At 38.4% G+C, this 20715-nt stretch overlaps 1 protein-coding gene across 1 annotated transcript in view; it reads left to right on the forward strand.

The window, feature by feature from the left end:
* The window catches only part of BMP5 (bone morphogenetic protein 5), a 143710-nt gene that overhangs the window by 58039 nt on the left and 64956 nt on the right, over window positions 1–20715 (forward strand). The window contains exon 2 of the mRNA XM_086370612.1: window positions 16035–16227. Coding sequence (XP_086226738.1) covers window positions 16035–16227 — 193 coding nt within the window. The remainder of the gene's footprint in view (window positions 1–16034; window positions 16228–20715) is intronic.

A 20715-nucleotide genomic window follows, 5' to 3' on the forward strand; every position in this document is an offset into this window, starting at 1 on the left:
TTGTAAAAATCTAGCCTGATTTTCTTTGTTGCTGTTGTTCAGTCACTAAGCTGTGTCTGACTCTTTGTGAGCCCTGTCCTTCATCATCTCCCGGAGTTTGCCCAAACTCATGTCCATGAATCCATGATACCATCAAACCACCTCATCTTCTGTTACCCCCTCTTCCTCCTGCCTTCAATCTTTCCCAGCATCGGGGGTGTCTTTTCCAGTGGGTCAGCTCTTCATATCAGGTGGCCAAAGTATTGGAGATTCAGTCTTTCCAATGAATATTCAGGGTTGATTTCTTTTAGGCTTGACTGGTTTGATCTCCTTGCTGTCTAAGGGACTCTCAAGAGTCTTCTCCAGCACCACAATTTGAAAGCATCAATTCTTCAGCACTCAGCTTTCTTTATGGACCAACTCCCACATCCATACATGACTACTGGAAAAACCATAGCTTTGACTATATGGATCTTTGTCAGCAAAATGATGTCTCTGCTTTTTAATATGCTACCTAGGTTTGTCATAGCTTTTCTTCCAAGGAGCAAACGTCTTTTAATTTCACAGTTGCAGTCACCATCCACAGTGATTTTGGAGTCCAGGAAAATAAAGTCTGTCACTGTTTCCACTGTCTCCCCATCTATTTGCCATGAAGTAATGGGACTGGATGCCATGATCTTTGGTTTTTGAATGTTGAGTTTTAAGCCAGGTTTTCATTCTTCTCTTTCACCTTTATCAAGAGGCTCTTGATAGTTCCTCTTTGCTTTCAGCCATTAGGGTGTTATCATCTGCATATCTGAGGTTATTGATATTTCTCCCCTCAGTCTTGATTCCAGCTTGAGCTTCATCCAGCCCAGCAGCATCTCACATGGTGTACTCTGCACAGATGTTAAATAAGCAGGGTGACAATATACAGCCTTGATGTACTCTTTTCCCACCTTTGAAACAGCCAGTTTTTTCAAGTCCGGTTCTAACTGTTGCTTCTTGTCCTGCATACAAGCCTTTGTTCTGCATACAGGTTGCTCTGATTTTCTTAATGCCACTTCAGCAACATATGAAAATTTAATTATATAACTATAACTAAACAAATAAAAGTTAAAAAAACTATTACACTGTAACAAAATTACATAGCAAAATTAGAAACCAAAAAATTTTGTCTTTTCAATTTGATAACAAAGTTAAACATTATAACAAAATTAAAACTTGATAATAGTCATCACCTTTATTAACATGTCTATAGTCCAGATATAGAAATGGACTTTTAGATCATCAGCATAGCTGTGTTTCAGACCAGGTAGCAATTTTGTACAGTCAAATTTTTATTGATCATTTACTGTTTTGGTGATATATGTATAAATACAAAGAAAAGGGACAAGACAAATGGATATTCCTCTAAACTATCTTACTCAATGGGATTAATATAAAGTTATATAATAATTATAATGTAAATGGAAAGTAATTCACACAAGAGCTACATCTTTTTGAGAAATTGCTCTGTTTTAGAAACTATGTAATGATCCTCTCTCTCAAATATTATTTAACTTCTATAGTACACTGTGGAGAAAGCCTTTCCTGATCGATCTCCATGTTAAAGATAGATAAATAAAGTCTCAGGGATGTTGAAAATCTCTTCTAATATCACCAAAGTATTAGAGCTTCAGTCCTTCCAATGAATATTCAGGGTTGATTTCTTTTCGTATTGACTGGTTTGATCTCCTTGCTGTCCAAGGGATAGATTAGGGAACTAAAGTGAATGTGTTAGTCGCTCAGTTGTGTCCAACTCTTTGCGACCCCATGGACTGTAGCCTGCCAGGCTTCTCTGTCCATGGAATCTCCAGGCAAGAACACTGGAGTGGGTAGCTATTTTCTTCTCCAGGGGATTGTCCCCACCCAGGGACTGAAGCCAGGTCTCCTGCAATTCAGGCAGACTCTTCGTTATCTGAGTCACCAGGGAAGAGCTAGGGAACTAAGGCCTCCAGCAGGAGAAATTAATTTGGGGGAGATTTCGAAGTAGTCTTTGAAGAATTCGAACTAGAGATTTTAAGTTCAGTTCAGTTCAGTTCATTTGCTCAGTCATATCTGACTCTTTGCAACCCCATGGACTGCTGCATGACAGGCCTCCCTGTCTATCACCAACTCCCGGAGTTTACACAAACTCATGTCCATTGAGTCAGTGATGCCGTCCAACCATCTCATCCTCTGTCATTCCCTTCTCCTCGCACCTTCAATGTTTCCCAGGATCAGGGTCTTTTCAAATAAGTCAGCTCTTTAGATTAGGTGGCCAAAGTATCAGAGTTTCAGCTTCAACATCAGTCCTTCCAATGAATATTCAGGACTGACTTCCTTTTGGATGGACTGGTTGGATCTCCTTGTAGTCCAAGGGACTCTCAAGAGTCTTCTCCAACACCACAGTTCAAAAGCATCAGTTCTTCAGTACTCAGCTTTCTTTATAGTCCAACTCTCATATCCATACATGACTACTGGAAAAACCATAGCCTTGACTAGATGGACCTTTGTTGACAAAATAATGTCTCTGTTTTTTAATAGGTTGTCTAGGTTGGTCATAACTTTCCTTCCAAGGAGTAAGCGTCTTTTTATTTCATGGCTGCAATCACCATTTGCAGTGATTTTGGAGCTCCCCAAAATAAAGTCTGACACTGTTTCCGCTGTTTCCCCATCTATTTGCCATGAAGTCATGGGACTGGATGCCATAATCTTAGTTTTCTGAATGTTGAGTTTTTTTTTTTTTTTAAACTTTACAATAATGTATTGGTTTTGCCATATATCAAAATGAATCCACCACAGGTATACATGTGTTCCCCATCCTGAACCCTCCTCCCTCCTCCCTCCCCATACCATCCCTCTGGGTCGTCCCAGTGCACCAGCCCCAAGCATCCAGTATCATGTATAGAACCTGGACTAGTGACTCGTTTCATATATGATATTATACATGATTCATTGCCATTCTCCCAAATCATCCCACCCTCTCCCTCTCCCACAGAGTCCAAAAGACTGTTCTATACATCTGTGTCTCTTTTGCTGTCTCGTATACAGGGTTATTGTTACCATCTTTCTAAATTCCATATGTATGCGTTAGTATACTGTATTGGTGTTTTTCTTTCTGGCTTACTTCACTCTGTATAATGGGCTCCAGTTTCATCCACCTCATTAGAACTGATTCAAATGTATTCTTTTTAATGGCTGAGTAATACTCCATTGTGTATATGTACCATGGCTTTCTTATCCATTCATCTGCTGATGGACATCTAGGTTGCTTCCATGTCCTGGCTATTATAAACAGTGCTGCGATGAACATTGGGGTACACATGTCTCTTTCCCTTCTGGTTTCCTCAGTGTGTATGCCCAACAGTGGGAATTGTGGGTCACAAGGCAGTTCTATTTCCAGTTTTTTAAGGAATCTCCACACTGTTCTCCATAGTGGCTGTACTAGTTTGCATTCCCACCAACAGTGTAAGAGGGTTCCCTTTTCTCCACACCCTCTCCAGCGTTTATTGCTTGTAGACTTTTGGATTGCAGCCATTTTGACTGGCATGAAATGGTACCTCATTGTGGTTTTTATTTGCATTTCTCTGATAATGAGTGATGTTGAGCATCTTTTCATGTGTTTGTTAGCCATCTGTATGTCTTCTTTGGAGAAATGTCTATTTAGGTCTTTGGTCCATTTTTTGATTGGGTCATTTATTTTTCTGGAATTGAGCTGTAGGAGTTGCTTGTATATTTTTGAGATTAGTTGTTTGTCAGTTGCTTCATTTGCTATTATTTTCTCCCATTCTGAAGGCTGTCTTTTCACCTTGCTTATAGTTTCCTTTGTTGTGCAGAAGCTTTTAAGTTTAATTAGGTCCCATTTGGTTATTTTTGCTTTTATTTCCAATATTCTTGGAGGTGGGTCATAGAGGATCCTGCTGTGATGTATGTCGGAGAGTGTTTTGCCTATGTTCTCCTCTAGGAGTTTTATAAATCTAGCCTTGGTAAATTAAAAAAAAATTGAAATCATTCCAAGCATCTTTTCTGACCACAATGAAGTAAGATTAAATCTCAATTACAAGAGAAATACTATTAAAAATTCCAACATATGGAGGCTGAACAACACACTGCTGAATAATCAACAAATCACAGAAGAAATCAAAAAAGAAATCAAAATTTGCATAGAAACAAATGAAAATGAAAACACAACAACCCAAAACCTGTGGGACACTGTAAAAACAGTCCTATGGGGAAAGTTCATAGCAATACAGGCATACCTCAAGAAACAGGAAAAAAGTCAAATAAATAACCTAACTCTACACCTAAAGAAACTAGAAAAGGAAGAAATGAAGAACCCCAGGGTTAGTAGAAGGAAAGAAATCTTAAAAATTAAGGCAGAAATAAATGCAAAAGAAACAAAAGAGACCATAGCAAAACCCAACAAATCCAAAAGCTGGTTCTTTGAAAGGATAAATAAAATTGACAAACCATTAGCCAGACTCATCAAGAAACAAAGGGAGAAAAATCAAATCAATAAAATTAGAAATGAAAATGGAGAGATCACAACAGACAACACAGAAATACAAAGGATCATAAGAGACTACTATCAGCAATTATATGCCAATAAAATGGACAACGTGGAAGAAATGGACAAATTCTTAGAAAAGTACAACTTTCCAAAACTGGACCAGGAAGAAATAGAAAATCTTAACAGACCCATCACAAGCACAGAAATTGAAACTGTAATCAGAAATCTTCCAGCAAACAAAAGCCCAGGTCCAGACGGCTTCACAGCTGAATTCTACCAAAAATTTAGCGAAGAGCTAACACCTATCCTACTCAAACTCTTCCAGAAAATTGCAGAGGAAGGTAAACTTCCAAACTCATTCCATGAGGCCACCATCACCCTAATACCAAAACCTGACAAAGATGCCATAAAAAAAGAAAACTACAGGCCAATATCACTGATGAACATAGATGCAAAAATCCTTAACAAAATTCTAGCAATCAGAATCCAACAACACATTAAACAGATCATACACCATGACCAAGTGGGCTTTATCCCAGGGATGCAAGGATTCTTCAATATCTACAAATCAATGAATGTTGAGTTTTAAGCCAACTTTTTCACTCTTCTCTTTCACTTTCATCAACAGGCTCTTTAGTTTTTCTTTGCTTTCTGCCATAAGGCTGGTGTCATCTGCATATCTGAGGTTATTGATATATCTCCTGGCAATCTTGATTCCAGCTTGTGCTTCCTCCAGCCCAGCATTTCTCATGATGTAGTCTGCGTATAAGTTAAATAAGCAGAGTGACAATATACAGCCTTGACGCACTCCTTTTCCTATTTGGAACCACTCTGTTGTTCCACGTTCGTTTCTAACTGTTGCTTCTTGACCTGCATACAGATTTCTCAGGAGGCAGGTCAGGTGGTCTGGTATTCCCATCTCTTTTAGAATTTTCCACAGTTTGTGATGATCCACACAGTCAAAGGCTTTTGTATAGTCAATAAAGCAGAAATAGATATTTTTCTGGAACTCTCTTGCTTTTTCGATGATCCAACAGATGTTGGGAATTTGATTTCTGGTTCCTCTGCCTTTTCTAAAACCAGCTTGAACATCTGGAAGTTCACGGTTCACGTATTGTTGAAGCCTGGCTTGGAGAATTTTGAGCATTACTTTACTAGTGTGTGAGATGAGTGCAATTGTGCAGTAGTTTGAGCATTCTTTGGCATTGCCTTTTAAATAGAAGATTTTAAGGATATTTAAGTAGGAGATTTTAAGCAGTGGGATTTGGACTTTGAACATGCGGGAAGTGTCTTAGAGGATCTTAGGTCTAGGATCTAGGTCCACCCTCAACCCACTGTGTGCAAGCACAATGAACTACTTATTATTCACTCCTGTGGCCCTAAATTTCACATCTAATTCCACCTATACAAACCCCTTGCTCTATGTGGTGATGATTCTTTAAGGCCAAGTTCAAAATGACCTCCCTTGAAGCCTCCTGCACCCTGTGTTGCTCCTTCCTTCCTTATTCTGTCCCCACACATGTCTTCCTCAAAACCCCACCCCACTCTGCCACATGGTGCTTCTCCACATCTGTTCTCATCCAGAGCTCCTAGCTCTTTGCTTCTGAGATCTCTGACCCAGAGCAGTTATCCAATTAATATTTTTGGCTTGATTAAAGTTAGAGGTAGTACCGTGGCTATTTTCAGGATAATCAAGATGTGTGTATATGGAAGACCAGAGAGAGAAAAGCAGCTCCCTGACAGCCAGGACTGGGATTGGATCAAGGAAGGGAGAAAAAGTTAAAAATGAAAATGTCTTCATCTTATGAAATCAACAAGTGCTTAATTTATTGCTATTACTGTTTATTACTGAACACATCAATTTTTATTCCAATGCTTGGTTTAACTATTATTATTGAATTCTAATAACCACTGATGGCTGAGTGCTGGGCCCCATCCAGTTTGAGAAGTGAGAGGAAACCTTAAGACAGTCTTCCTTCCAGTTCCAAAGCTCTTTTTGTAGAAGACTTAATGAATTATAGTTGATTTACAAGGTTGTGTTTAATCTCTGCTCTACAGCAAAGTGACTCAATTATGCATATATATGCTTCCTCATCGGAGAAGGCAATGGCACCCCACTCCAGTACTCTTGCCTGGAAAATCCCATGGACGGAGGAGCTTGGTGGGCTGCAGTCCATGGGGTCGCTAAGAGTCGGACACGACTGAGCGACTTCACTTTCACCTTTCACTTTCACGCATTGGAGAAGGAAATGGCAACCCACTCCAGTGTTCTTGCCTGGAGAATCCCAGGGACGGGGGATCCTGGTGGGCTGCCGTCTATGGGGTCGCACAGAGTCGGACACGACTGAAGCGACTTAGCAGCAGCAGCAGCATGCTTCCTCATATTGTTTTCCATATGATTTATCACAGGATATTGAATTTTGCTCCCTGTGCTCTACAGCAGGACCTGTTGTTTATCCAGCCTATGTATAACAGTTTGTACCTGCTAATCCCAAACTCCCACTCCCTCCCTCTCACACCTCCCTCCTACTTGGCAGTCACAAGTCTGTTCTGTATATCTCAGGTTTAATTCTTTGGGTCCCTAAATCGCTCATATTTTTAAAGCAAAGTAATATATAAATATTGGATCAGTAATTTAATTTTGTCAATTTCAAAATTATGAGCAGCATTGTTTTAATTAGTTCAGGAAATTAATTTCTTTACCTATCACAGGACAAGATTTAAATAATTTAACCATCTAACTATTGTTTTGCAATTTTTCCTCCTTATAAAACTATATTCATGAAGCATTTATGAGCACCAGTAAGAAGACTTCAACTATAGGACATTCAAAAGTCAATTGAAATTGTTCTTTGCAACAGACCATTCCGGGGGACAGTTTTCCCTTTTTCAAGTCACACATGGCTACGGTATTAAGAGGCTCTTAGGGTTTCTGGAATCTGGAGTTTACCACACTCTCTGGGATGGTTATCCTTTCAAAGAAACATGTAACATGTGCATTCACTGACCAATGAATAGGCCTTTGTAGGCCCAAGTTTATGTTTCTCGGTGGACTAGTCAGTGAAGAATGCCTTGCAGAGTGAGGCATCTCAGTAGTCACATGACAGCTTTGCTATTTTTTTTTTTTCACTTTAAAATGTAATACAGATTAATAATTCTATGAGTAATCTCTTAATGATTTTTTGCACTCAGCAGCAAACAATGATCTGTATTCTTTCAACATCTGGCTGTGCTCCTGGGAAAACACTATCTTTGTCTTGCAGCTACTGGTTCTGTTTGAATCTTCCAAGTTACAGCCCTGTGTGGGAGATTAAGACTGATTACCCATGGATGCATCCCCTTAAAACGGCAGATAAATCACTAAACAGATAAAACTGCAATTCTCTGTTAATTAGCCCTACTCTTCAGATATTGCAGACAGCAAAATATTTAGTTAGGACATTTCTATCCAATTTCTACTTATGATAAAGTCATTCAGAGAGGTGTCTGTTTGGAAAAAAAGGGAATGCCATCAGTCATTGACTTCTGGAAAGTTATATCTCAACAAGAAAATGCCTCAGTGTATGTCTTGTCTTTAAACACAAGAAGCTTAATCTTTGCAGAACTTTGACAATTTAGAGCATTTAGAATGTAGTTTGGGGTTTCTATAAAGGCGATCCTGTTTCTTTTCACTCTCAGCCCATTACTCATGGAATGTGAATCTTCTGATTCATATATTACCTCTTGCATGCTTTGATGTTGCCACTTTTAAAATAAACTATAAAAATAAATCCACTCTCTGTTTCTGCCAGTGTAGGCGACCTTTCAGTTGTTCTAGGTGGTTTGTAGATGGAAACGTTTGGAAGACACAAAACATGCTTTCTGAAAGCAGAATGAGGTGCATTTCCCATCACCATTATAATTCTGTTTTGAGTGGTAAGCTGTATTAATTTTGCTGACTTTTTGATGTTTTTTTTTTCTGTGAGCTGAGGGGTGTGTGTGTGTGTGTGTGTGTGTGTGTGTGTGTGCAGGAAGCAAATCTTTAATTTTTGTAGAGAGCGCTGTGGGCCACCATCAGCTGAAATGTTAAATAAACAACCCTGTGTTGATGCACTTGTTTAATATATGATGATCTTCGCCGGTTTTCATGTAACAGTCTTCCAAACAAGAGTGTATCACAAACGACAGTGGGAGAGGAGCCTGTGGCATTTGGGTTGTATTTGCATGGCTGTTTGGCAAAATATAACCCCTTGGTCTGGTTAGATACATAAGCAGATAAGAAAATAGAAGTCTAGGCAGGTTGTCCTCTTCTCTTTTTAAATACAATTTTCAAAGGTGAGTCAATTGATAAAGATGTATGTTTTAAATCTAGCTATATTTGTTCCTAAGGGCTTCCCAAGTAGCTCAGCTGATAAAGAATCCACCTGCAATGCAGGAGACCCTGGTTTGATTCCTGGGTTGGGAAGTTCCCCTGGAGAAGGGATACGTTACCCATTCTAGTAGTCTTGGGCTTCCCTGGTGGTTCAGATGGTAAAGAATCCACCTGGAATGCGGGAGACCTGGGTTCAGTCCCTGGGTTGGGAAGATCCCCTTGAGGAGGGCATGCATGGCAACCCTCTCCAGTGTTCTTGCCTGGAGAATCGCCATGGATAGAGGAGCCTGGTGGACTATAGTCTTTGGGGTTACAGAGAGTCAGACACGACTGAGCGATTGAGCACATATTTGTTCGTATACTCTCTTTTGCATTTCATATGAGAGAAACTGTGAAGTGTTGTGGGATGAAGAGATGATCCCCCCCAGAAACAAGTGTTAACCTCCTGGTCTCAGCCTATTTCAACCCCTGCATCATTTTATCCCCCTGGACAAGTCTTGGTGTGACTTGAGTGAGCTCACCCTTCTTTTTTATTGCTTTGTTTCACTTTTTGTTTTTATTTGTCTTGTCTGGCAATGAGATCTTTTCTACTCTCGAATAGGAATGTATTGACAGTTATGGTTTTTATAAGATCTGGCAGATCTTAATCTTATAAGGCAGACTTTATTAGAAATGATAATAAGGTTGTATTGGAAACTCATGCATAGCATTTGTTGATTTAACACAGAAGTAAAATAATGAATTGAAAGCTCCAAATATTTAATACATTGTGAGTCAAATCAAAACCTCCAAATATTTTGTACATATTGCAATGATTTTTTCTACTTTTTTATTATCTTTTAAGCTTTCCAAGCCATTTACAATTGCATTGAGTTATGTAGCACAGTGTAATATACAGAGAAACACAATATATTTAATATAAAAGTAATCACAATATGAACAAGGCAAAGATAGCTCCTATAAAAAGCTTACATTTAAAGAGTATGAGATGTATGTGTTCTCGTTCATCTATTTTGGAAGTGTTTTAGTAGTAGGTCAGATGGAGAAAGCTAACAGCTAGTGAGTTACAATCATTTTAAAATGTAGTTGTAGGAAAAGGATGGACTTGTTTGCTAATAGATATATTATATAAGGGCTTTTCTGGCAGTCCAGTGGTTAAGCTCTGTCTTCCACTGCAGGGGATACAAGTTGGAACCCTATTTGGAGAACTGGGATCCCACAAACCATGCAATGTGGCTAAAAAAAGAAAAGAAAAAGAAATATTATATAATATTAATTCAACTTGTGAATACAATCGCTTGCTTGTCCATAAACATTTCCTTGGATAAGAAATGGAGTAAATATTAAAAAAGTGAATATAATATAAAGTTTTCTAAGATAAAGGTTGGAGGGAGTGATTTCTAGAATGAGTGGAGTTCAGAATGTAAGGCATCCTCTCTAGGGTAGGAACATCTCATACAGGAGAACGAAAGCATTGAAAGATCAACTCTCCTGAGGGATAATTAGACAAAATGAACAAACAAAATGACATCCAGGAAAAGCTAACACACAGTGGCTTGTTGGGGCTTGTGAAGTTGACATCTTGATCTTGGGTTGAAATCTGTTCTCTCCCGATTATAGGCTGTGGGCTCTTGAGCAAGTAAGAGAAACTTACGGACATAAGTTGCAAGGATTAAATAAAATATATGTCCCCCCTCCCCTCAAATGAGAGGCAAATAAATCTGGATGCCCTCAGTCAGTGGGCAATGTGGCTTGATGGTTCTGAGGGAAAACACAGAAACAGCCTTTGATCTATTCATAGTCTTTCATTCAACCAAAGTTTATTAGGAGATTTCTTTAAATCAATATTTTGTTGGGTTAGATGCTGATTATACACTGGTGATCAAACCCTTGCTACTTCACCTGTCCTCCACATTTTTGTGTATTGTTGATAAAGATTGTTGAAATATACAATTGATCCCCAAAACAACACAGTTGGAACTGCATGGATCCTCTAATATGCAGATTTTTTCAATAAACATGCTGGAAACATTTTCGGAGATCTGAAGCAGTTTGAAAAAGCTCAGACATGAACATTATAACCTAGAAAAATCAGAAAAATTAAGAAAAAGTTAAGTATGTCATGAATGCATACAATATACATAGATATAACATACAAAATATGTGTTAATCAAAAGTTTATGATATAAGTAAGGCTTGCAGTCAACTGTAGGCTATTAGTAGTTAAGTTTTGTGGAGTCAAACTTAAACACAGATTTTTGACTGTGCAGGAGGTCAGTTTTCCTGGCCCCTGCATTGTTCAAGAGTCACCTGTACTAACAATGAACTAGTCCCTAAGTAGGATGTCATTATGTAGGTGGTATGGATATTGAACAAAGATTTATAATGAGCTTTAGAAGACGGACATCTGTTACTGCCTAGCTGTCATCACCCAATTTCTTATTCTTAAGTTGGGGATATTAGTATTTGACACTTCCCTAGGTAACTGAGATTACCTTGTGAATATTTGTGAGCATCATTAGGAGTGCAAGGCTATATAAATACTACTTTTATTCCATTACTCATTGCAACATGTCCCATGGAATTTACTGGTGCAATTATAATTCAAAGCAGTAGGATATAGGAATTTGAATTGCTGGACAAATCTGCACTGCAACTTTATTCTGTGTGGTATATTTAATATAAAATTTTATTAAACTCTTTGAAAATCTGCCCCCTTAAGGGGTTAGGTTAAAGAGCCTGGATTAGAAAACTGAAATTTTATAATAACAGCTGAAACTCTAGCTTTCCACTTTATTACACTAACATCTCACAGGGGATTCCAGAACAGTAGATGACTTTACATAATATGAATTCAATACTCATCTGCATCATGCAGGTGCATGCTCTAGATTGGACCTTAACAAACTCATGTCAAAGTTCTGATGTTCAAAATTACAGTTATTCTTGTCTAAATTTCAAATGCAAAATTGATTGTTAATGGAAAATTGAATAATGGTTGTTATCACTCAGAATTTTGAATATTGACTTTCAGAATAGAGAATATATACTTTTGAATGACTGATGAGTGCTTAGAGTCTAAAGTGTGGAATTTCTCAAGCAGAGTCTGGATCAGTGCCACCCACTCAAACAAACAGAACACTTCTGCAGCAAAGCAATAAATATAAAGTGGGGATAAATGGGGACTTTAAAAATCATCTCAAATTGGTTAATTTTCAGTTTTTATGCCAATTGAAGCTAAAGCCAAAATTGCAGTTTACAGAGTTTTTTGGATTTTGGACTTGTAAATGCAAAATTTCAGATCTTTTATTTCCTTTTTTAAAAAATGAAATATAGTTTATTTACAATGTTGTGTTAGTTTCAAGTGTGCAGCAAAATGATTCATATATATACATATATGTATGCATATATATATATATATATATATATCTATATCCTTTTTCAGATTCTTTTCCACTATAGGTTATTACAAGGTATTGAGTATAGCTCCCTGTGCTATAGAGTAGGTCCTGTTGTTTACTTATTTTATATATGGTACTGTGTATCTGTTAATCCCAAATTTCAAATTTATCTGATCTTTATTAAAGCATAAATACTTAGGACAAAGTAACAGTCTCTTAGCACAAGCAGCCCAGCCTCGTGTTAAGAATCACAGTTTGGTTCAAGTGCTTGGATTTGTCAGGTCAGTTTATTTCTCTTCCTCAGTTCTTATCTTGTCACATCAAAAATTTGGAGCAATGGAGTAAAAGGTGTAGAACAACAGACAAGTTACAGCTCAGTTCAGCTCATGGATCTTTTATAAGACAGACACTCCCAAGACACGGGAGCAGGCTGACCCCGAAGGAGTTCTCATCCTTCCTATCGATCCCTCTTGGCTTTCCCCGTTCATACTTCCAGTTCCTACTTTTGGCTATGCCCTGTGCAAAGCAGGACTTGTACCCACCACCAATTAATGAAAGGAAATTCAAATGGGCATACCCTCAAGGCCAATTGACAATTCCAAGTTATATAACAACAAGCTGTGTTGTTTATGTCTTCCCATAATTCAGTCTGTTATAATTAAATGTAAAATATTCATGAGCCCTTAATGGACTCCTTACTGCCCAAAGTTACTTAGAGAAGCCCCTGTGGTTATTTTGCACTGCCTGTGTACCTAGGGTGCCTGTGCAGGAGTGGAAAAGTCTGTGTGATTACTTTGAAGCATATCTGTGAGCTCTCCTGGGTGTGCCTGGCATGGAGTTTAGAGATCAGTTTGCATCCCTTTAGACAGGACACTGCTTGTTGCTGATGCCTAACTTTCTACCTCACAGATTCAAATTATTTCGCAAAGTTTCTTTGCCTCCTCAGTTTCTTCATCTTCAACATTAGGATGATAATAGAACCTACCCCACAGATTGTTATGAAGTGTAATGTGTTAATGTTAATAAAATACTTAAACCAGTTTTATTTAAATATGTTTCATGATATCTGTGTTGTCTCAATGAGGATCAAAAAAGAAGACGTTTACAGTGAATGAAACGTAGTGTGTAAAAAAAGAGTTTTGGCCAATTTTAAATTCATATGTACACTCTAGCTATTAGAAGTCCAGTTTGTAGGTAATTTTCTGTGCTTACACTTTTGAGGTGGAGACATGTTCATAGCAGACTATACTATAGTCAGCTGAAGTTTAAACATAAAAGCGATTTAATTTATGGAACACAATAGGATCTTAAAAATGCAGTCATCTTTCTTATTTAGGGAAAGGTTAATTAATTTCTCCAGGGATGAACCTCTTTTAGGACCAGTGAAAGTTGCTCAGTCATGTTCAGCTCTTTGTGATCCCATGGACTATACTATACAGTCCATGGAATTCTCCATGCCAGAATACTGGAGTGGGTAGCCTTTTGCTTCTCCAGGGATCTTCCCAACCCAGGGATCCAACCCAAGTCTCCTGCGTTGCAGGTGGATTCTTTACCAGCTGAGCCACAGGGGAAGCCCTTAGGACCAAGATAATGATACTTAAATAAAACAGAAGTTCATGAGTCATGGGAGATAGTGTTGGTGTAGCCAGGCAGCCTGAGAGCACCGTTCTCTCCAAGTTCATGGGATGAAGATGACTCCAGGTATAGCTTACCTTTTCCTTTTTGCTGGGGTAGGTATCTAAGGTGGAGGTGGGGCTGAGTTTCTTGCTCTCCTAAACCACCTGCTACTCCTCTAGGGAAAATAAACCAGAGATTATTTTAGAGGATAAAGGCAAAGATTGTGGGTTTCTTTATCATGAGTTTCCTCTCAGACTTGGAACCTGTCTGATGCTGGTACTTAAGCAGCCTTGGTTCCCCAAAATCACTCCTCAATGATCATGACTACCTTCTCTCTTTCTTAATCCTGACCTTCCTCTGGTTTAGGACCCCAATGTCATAAATTTCCAGCAGTGTTGGTAATGACATTTTAATTAATCTCCTAAAGATATTCTTGTATCTTAATGCCATTAACAAACTTTGGGAGTTGTTTTTATAGCATACATCTTTTATCTTCTTTAATGACATTTTAGCAATGAAATATCACTGAATGTAGGTAAAAAATATTATTGTAGGTTTGTGAGACACTTGGAACACAGTACTTTGCAGTGGATTTTTTGTAATCTGTCCTGTGCGTGCTAAATTGCTTCTGTCATGTCTCTTTGGACCATCATCTGCCAGGCTTCACTGTCCAATATTATCTGAGATAACTGAGATTTTAAGAAACCTACCAATGCTGCGAAACTTAATTTCATCAAATGATATGTCATTACTAAACATGTGCCCTTTCATTAGGTGGCTCTTTAAGAAAGACTTTGGTACCCAGCATGAGACAAGGTGGGCTGCAGGACTCCTCACTGCAGTGCGGCGCCTGGACTGGTCTCCTTGAGTAAAAAAATACAAAGAAACTATAAGGGGCTAAAAATAACTATGTGTATGCCAGTTGGGGCAAAATAGAGACAACAAATACAAAAAGATCAAAAACTCAACTGCCACTTCTAAAGAGCCTGGAGCAAAACCAGGGTGTTGAGAGCAAAAGCAGGGTCCTGCACATGTCCCCTGCACACAGCACCACCTGTCTGAGCCATTTCTCTGGCCTGACTTCTGGACCCTGGACCCTCAGCTCCTATAAGGAGCCGGCTCACTGCCACCCTCCCCTCAGCAGGAAGCAAGGGCATCTATTGCTTTTGCTCCCTGCTGCTGTAACAGGGGCCCCAGTAAAGCCTTGTCTGAATTTCTTGTCTGACCTCTGATCAATTTCTATTGATTAGGGAAGGCCAAGACCCCTGGTGGATAACAAGCATAGACTGTATCAAGCAATACAGCATTTTATAAAGCCAGATTATGTAATGATATGCCTGACACTTCCTGTCCTGAGTTCTTCAACACTCCTTCACATTCCCAAGAGGAAAAATTCTCTGACCTCTTTTGGTAGGAAGGTTGCTGAAGGCAGAATCGTGTTCCTCTCTCAATTACGGAGCCTAAGAACAGGCGGAGGGCTTTGGGAGACTGGAAGCTGCTGCACCACCGGTGCAGAGGCGGGGGCGGAGGGAGGGGGGCGCAATTGGGGAGGTTGCACTCAGTAACCACTAAGAACTAATGAAAGTGCATTAAAAAAAAAAAAAAATAGAGCACTGCATTTGCTAAAAGGAGGAAAAAACTCTCCTGGGAAGACATTTTAGAAATAATCTTCCTTGTGAAAATGAATTTGTTTTATTTCCTTGACCTCTAAAATTTCATAAACACAGTCCCGCTGTGCCGGCAGCTCCCTGGGCCGCCTTCCGATTTTCCTCCCTTGGCTGTACTAAATCTCACCGCTGACCTCACCTGGAACTCTGGAGCTTTCTATCACAGAGTCCTAATTCTTGTATGAAGCCTCCTCTGTTCCGGTACTGGATACACACACTAGTAATAACTTTACAACCATCCCTTTAAAAAACATTTTTGGATAACCTTTCCATTTAGGAGCCAGGAATTTGTATAAAACCGCAGAGGTTATATTGCTTTTGAACTAAAGGCTGTTGGTTTGTGGAATTTCCTTTAACTAGAAACACATATGAGTCTGTGGTTTTAGTGTTTTCCCAGTTTTATAACATCCTGCTTGTTTGTTTTCCAAAGTGAAAGAATTTACCATTAATTTCCATACTTAATAAAGGACTAACGTTTTACTTCCTTTTCTGTTTGTTGGTTTCAGTTGAAAGAGACAAAGATTTTTCGCACCAGCGAAGGCATTACAAAGAATTCCGGTTCGATCTTACGCAGATTCCTCAAGGAGAAGCAGTGACGGCTGCCGAATTCCGCATATACAAGGATAGGAGCAACGGCCGGTTTGAAAATGAAACGATTAAGATTAGCATATATCAGATCATCAAGGAATACGCAAATAGGTATCAGTATTTCATCTGGCTTATTATCCTAGCAGATGCACATTACACTGTAGTAAAATCCGTTGATAACCCGTGTAATGTGTCGAATCGTGCTTGTTTGCATGTGGTGGCACCAAGGCATGTATAGACACGTAGAAGACGCATGTAACTGACTGAAACGTGCCTCGTATATTTCACAGCTTTTTCGTACTCCCGACACCCATCTGTGCTCTATGGTCTTATGCTCCCCTGTATGTGTTCTCCAGGCCTGTTGCCTCGTTTCTAAAATGAGAAAACTTCCATTTTAATTCTGCACATATGGAATTTATGATTAACATTCTTTAAATCACTTGTCTTTTAAGTTACAGTGACTTTATTTTTTCCTGGTGTTAAGTGTAAACTGTGTATACTTGTTATGTGGGTTTTGTATTTGCAGTAAATTCGGACAGCTAATCTGTGTGTCTTCTGTTTATAAAATGCTTAATTCAAAATGGTACAAAAATGGACGAAGAATCTGAAATATGAAATGTATGAAAACCTCAGCTGATAATTACTGCAAATGAGCTATCAAATATAAGAATTAGAAAGAGACTTTAGTGGTATTTTCAGACCTTCTACCAATATAGAAATTGGTAAACCTTTTATTTATATAAAACCTTTGACAACTGATAAGCACTTTTGTTAGACTGCTCTCACTTTTTAATTCTTATTGAGATATTACGTTGAGGTGGAATTTGTTTTCCATTCATTAAATCTAGATTTCCACTTTAATGAAATACTATTCCTTCTTTGACAAGACAAACATTTAGAGACAGCTATCATGAACCTGCTGAGGCCTCTCTCTCCTTATTGAATATTTCTAGCTCCTGACATTTGCTTTTTTTTTTTTTTTTGGTGTTAGAGTGTACAGGATTTTCCAGTGAGTGTTCCATAGAAACTAACTCCTTATAATACTCAATGAAAGAACAGAATAAAATGCTTCCGGGGTCAAATGCATTTCACAAGTCTACTTGTCAGGCTGTGTTTTAGGTGCTTCACCGTTCATATCAGAATAGTAAAGTCTTGTCAGCAAAGAAACCTGTCAATTTAGTTTTACCTAGTCTTTTTCAAAATTAATCAACTACAGAATCTTTTCCTTTGGTTATCCTTAATATCCTATGAAACACTAGTTCAACAGGACACACCTTAATAGAAGCTTAGCTCTGTACACTGTTATTTTCAGAGCAGTGATCTCAAAGCAGAAACAAATCTCTCTGCTCTTTTCTCAGCTGTAACACATACTAGCTGCTTGTTTATGGGTGAGTTTTTTTTGTTTGTTTTAAATTTCAGTCTGGTGGTTCCATTTATAAAAAGATACTAATTATTTTCTCACTACTTTATTTTTTAAAAATACTAAATAATGGTGGTGTCTTTTAAAATTAAATGAATAGAATTGAAAATAATGATTCAAATACTATTTAATTATATTGCCATAGTTAATAAATCCTTCATTTATTTTCTCTTTTAACTATGTCTGTTTTGACATTTGGGCTTGTGACATCCTGAAAAAAGGGACAGTGTGTTAAGTAACTTTTTCTTTTTAGAATCACAACTATGAATTTGTTTGATATGATTTACAATTTTGAAACTGTCATTAGCCACGAATGGGGTACTTCCTCCATGCTGCTGCTGCTGCTGCTAAGTCACGTCAGTCGTGTCCAACTCTGTGCGACCACATAGACATCAGCTCACCAGGCTCCCCCATCCCTGGGGTTCTCTAGGCAAGAACACTGGAGTGGGTTGCCATTTCCTTCTCCAATGCATGAAAGTGAAAAGTGAAAGTGAAGTCGCTCAGCAACCCCATGGACTGCAGCTACTTGGTCCATGGACATATCCTAAAATGCTTGAATTATCTTACTTTTTGACTATTTGCAAAGTATTACTATGTATGTTAAATCTGTACTTGGTTATTCAACATGCCAAGTATTTTTTACAGGAACTGTTTGTACACCAGGCCCCTATTACTTTGTTTGAATCTAAATATAGACATTTACACTGACCACAGTTAAAGGTCCTAACTTTATTTAGGTCCATTGTTCTATCTGCTCAGGATATTTTTGAATGTCCTCCACTGAACTAGCTATGCTCTGAGCTTGTTTTCATTCTATGTTGTAAGTATGGTAACTACAGTTACATAATTTATGACATAATAACAATGATGAAAATAAAGGACTAATACACTTGTAATTAGAAAATAATGCTAATATTTATAATTTAATAATTATTCATTGATATTTATAGGTTTATTTATGAATGAACATATGCTGAGTTTTATTAATAATACATTTTGAAATATTTATGAGTATTGATGCTTAATCAGATATAATAGTTTTGGAAATTTTCATTTCTCTCCAAAAATGAAACATTTGTCTATTTTGAAACTTTGGTATTTCTCTAATTATAGCTGATAAACATGTGTTCTGTCTGACTGCTCTATCACTATTCTTGGGTATAATTTGGTTAAGTCTTTACTTATTTTAATATGTGTTTAAATCTACTGTAAGATCCAGAATTTCACTAATATTTTTCCTAATTCTTTGAAAATGATTTTTGAAATCTGAACTACATGTATCTCCTTGATTGATGTTTTCTCACCCTACCATTCCAGACTGTAGAATGGCATAGCTTGGATAGGATTCCATTCAATTTAATGAACATTTTTTTGAAATATTTAACTCAGTGAATTCAACTGAATATTAATTCAGTTCTACCAAGTTCACATTTTTTAATATTTACTATTAAGTACTGTTGCCCTTTGTGATTTTCTCCTGTCCAGTTCAGTTCAATTCAGTTGACCAGTTGTCCGACTCTTTGTGACTCAGTGGACTGCAGCATTCCAGGTTTCACTGTCCATCACCAACTCCTGGAGCTTGCCTCAGACTCATGTCCATCGAGTTGGTGATGCCATCCAATCATCTCATTTTCCATCTTCTTCTCCTGCCTTCAATATTTGCCAGCATCAGGGTCTTTTCAAATGAGTCAGTTCTTCACATCAGGTGGCCAAAGTATTGGCGTTTCAGCTTCAGCATCAGTCCTTCCAACGAATATTCAGGACTGATTTCCTTTAGGATGGACTGATTGGATCTCCTTGAAATCCAAGGGACTCTCAAGAGTCTTCTCCAACCCCACAGTTCAGAAGCATCAATTCTTCGGTGCTCAGCTTTCCTTATGGTCCAAATTCACATCCATACATGACCAGTAGAAAAACCATAACCTTGACTAGATGGACCTTTGTTGAAAAAGTAATGTCTCTGCTTTTTAATAGGCTGTCTAGGTTTGTCATAGTTTTTCTTCCAAGGAGCAAGTGTCTTTTCCTTTCGTGGCTGCAGTCACCATCTGCAGTGATTTTTGGAGCCCAAGAAAATAGTCTGTCACCTGTTTCCACTGTTTCCCCATCTATTTGCCATGAAGTGATGGGACTGGGTGCCATGATCTTAGTTTTCTGAATGTTTTAAGCCAGCTTTTTCACTCTCTTTCACGTTCATCAAGAGGCTTTTTAGTTCCTCTTCGCTTTCTGCCATAAGGGTTATGTCATCTGCATATCTGAGGTTATTGATATTTCTCCCGGCAATCTTGGTTCCAACTTGTGCTTCATCCAGCCTGGCATTTCACATGAACTGAACTGAACTCTTCATATAAGTTAAGTAAGCTAGGTGACAATATACAGTGTTAACATACTCCTTTCCCAGTTTGGAACCAGTCTATTGTTCCATGTCCAGTTCTAACTGTTGCTTCTTGATCTGCATGCAGATTTCTCAGAAGGCAGGTAAGGTGGTCTGGTATTCCCTTCTCTTTAGGAATTTTCCAGTTTGTTGTGATCCACACAGTCAAAGTCTTTGGCGTAGTCAATAAAACATAAGTAGATGCTTTTCTGGAACTCTCTTGCTTTTTCTGTGATCCAACGGATGTTGGTAATTTAATCTTGTTCCTCTGCCTTTTCTTAATCCATCTTGAATATCTGGAAGTTCTCGGTTTTCTCCTGTAGGGTTATGCTATACTTATTGTCTTCTGTGTATTTGCTAATATGTATGGAATTTGTTCCTTATTATTTGTTTAAATCTCTGAAACATACAAATGTACACATGCATGCCTGACACTTCAATTTTATGTATCATTGTCCAGGTGGGAGAATCTCTTGCAAATGCCTTCCTTATATGTGAAAAAAACATGCTTCCACTGCCAATGGTTCGTTAATCCACAGTGTGCATGTGTGCTAAGTCGCTTCAGTTGTGTCCAGCTTTGTGCAACTGTACGGACTGTAGCCCGCCAGGCTCTTCTGTCCATGGGATTCTCCAGCCAAGAATACTGGAGTGGGCTGGCATGCCCTTCTCCAGGGGATCTTCCAGACCCTGGGATGGAACCAGTGTCTCTTATGTCCCCTGCATTGGCAGGAGGGTTCTTTACCTCTAGTGTCACCTGGGAAGCCCTAGCCACAGTGTAATAAATGCAAAATCCTATACTGTGCCATTG

Source organism: Bos grunniens, chromosome 23, assembly GCF_055505025.1.
Source record: "Bos grunniens cultivar Pamir isolate PY7600 chromosome 23, Bosgru_T2T1.0, whole genome shotgun sequence".
Taxonomy (NCBI): domain Eukaryota; kingdom Metazoa; phylum Chordata; class Mammalia; order Artiodactyla; family Bovidae; genus Bos; species Bos grunniens.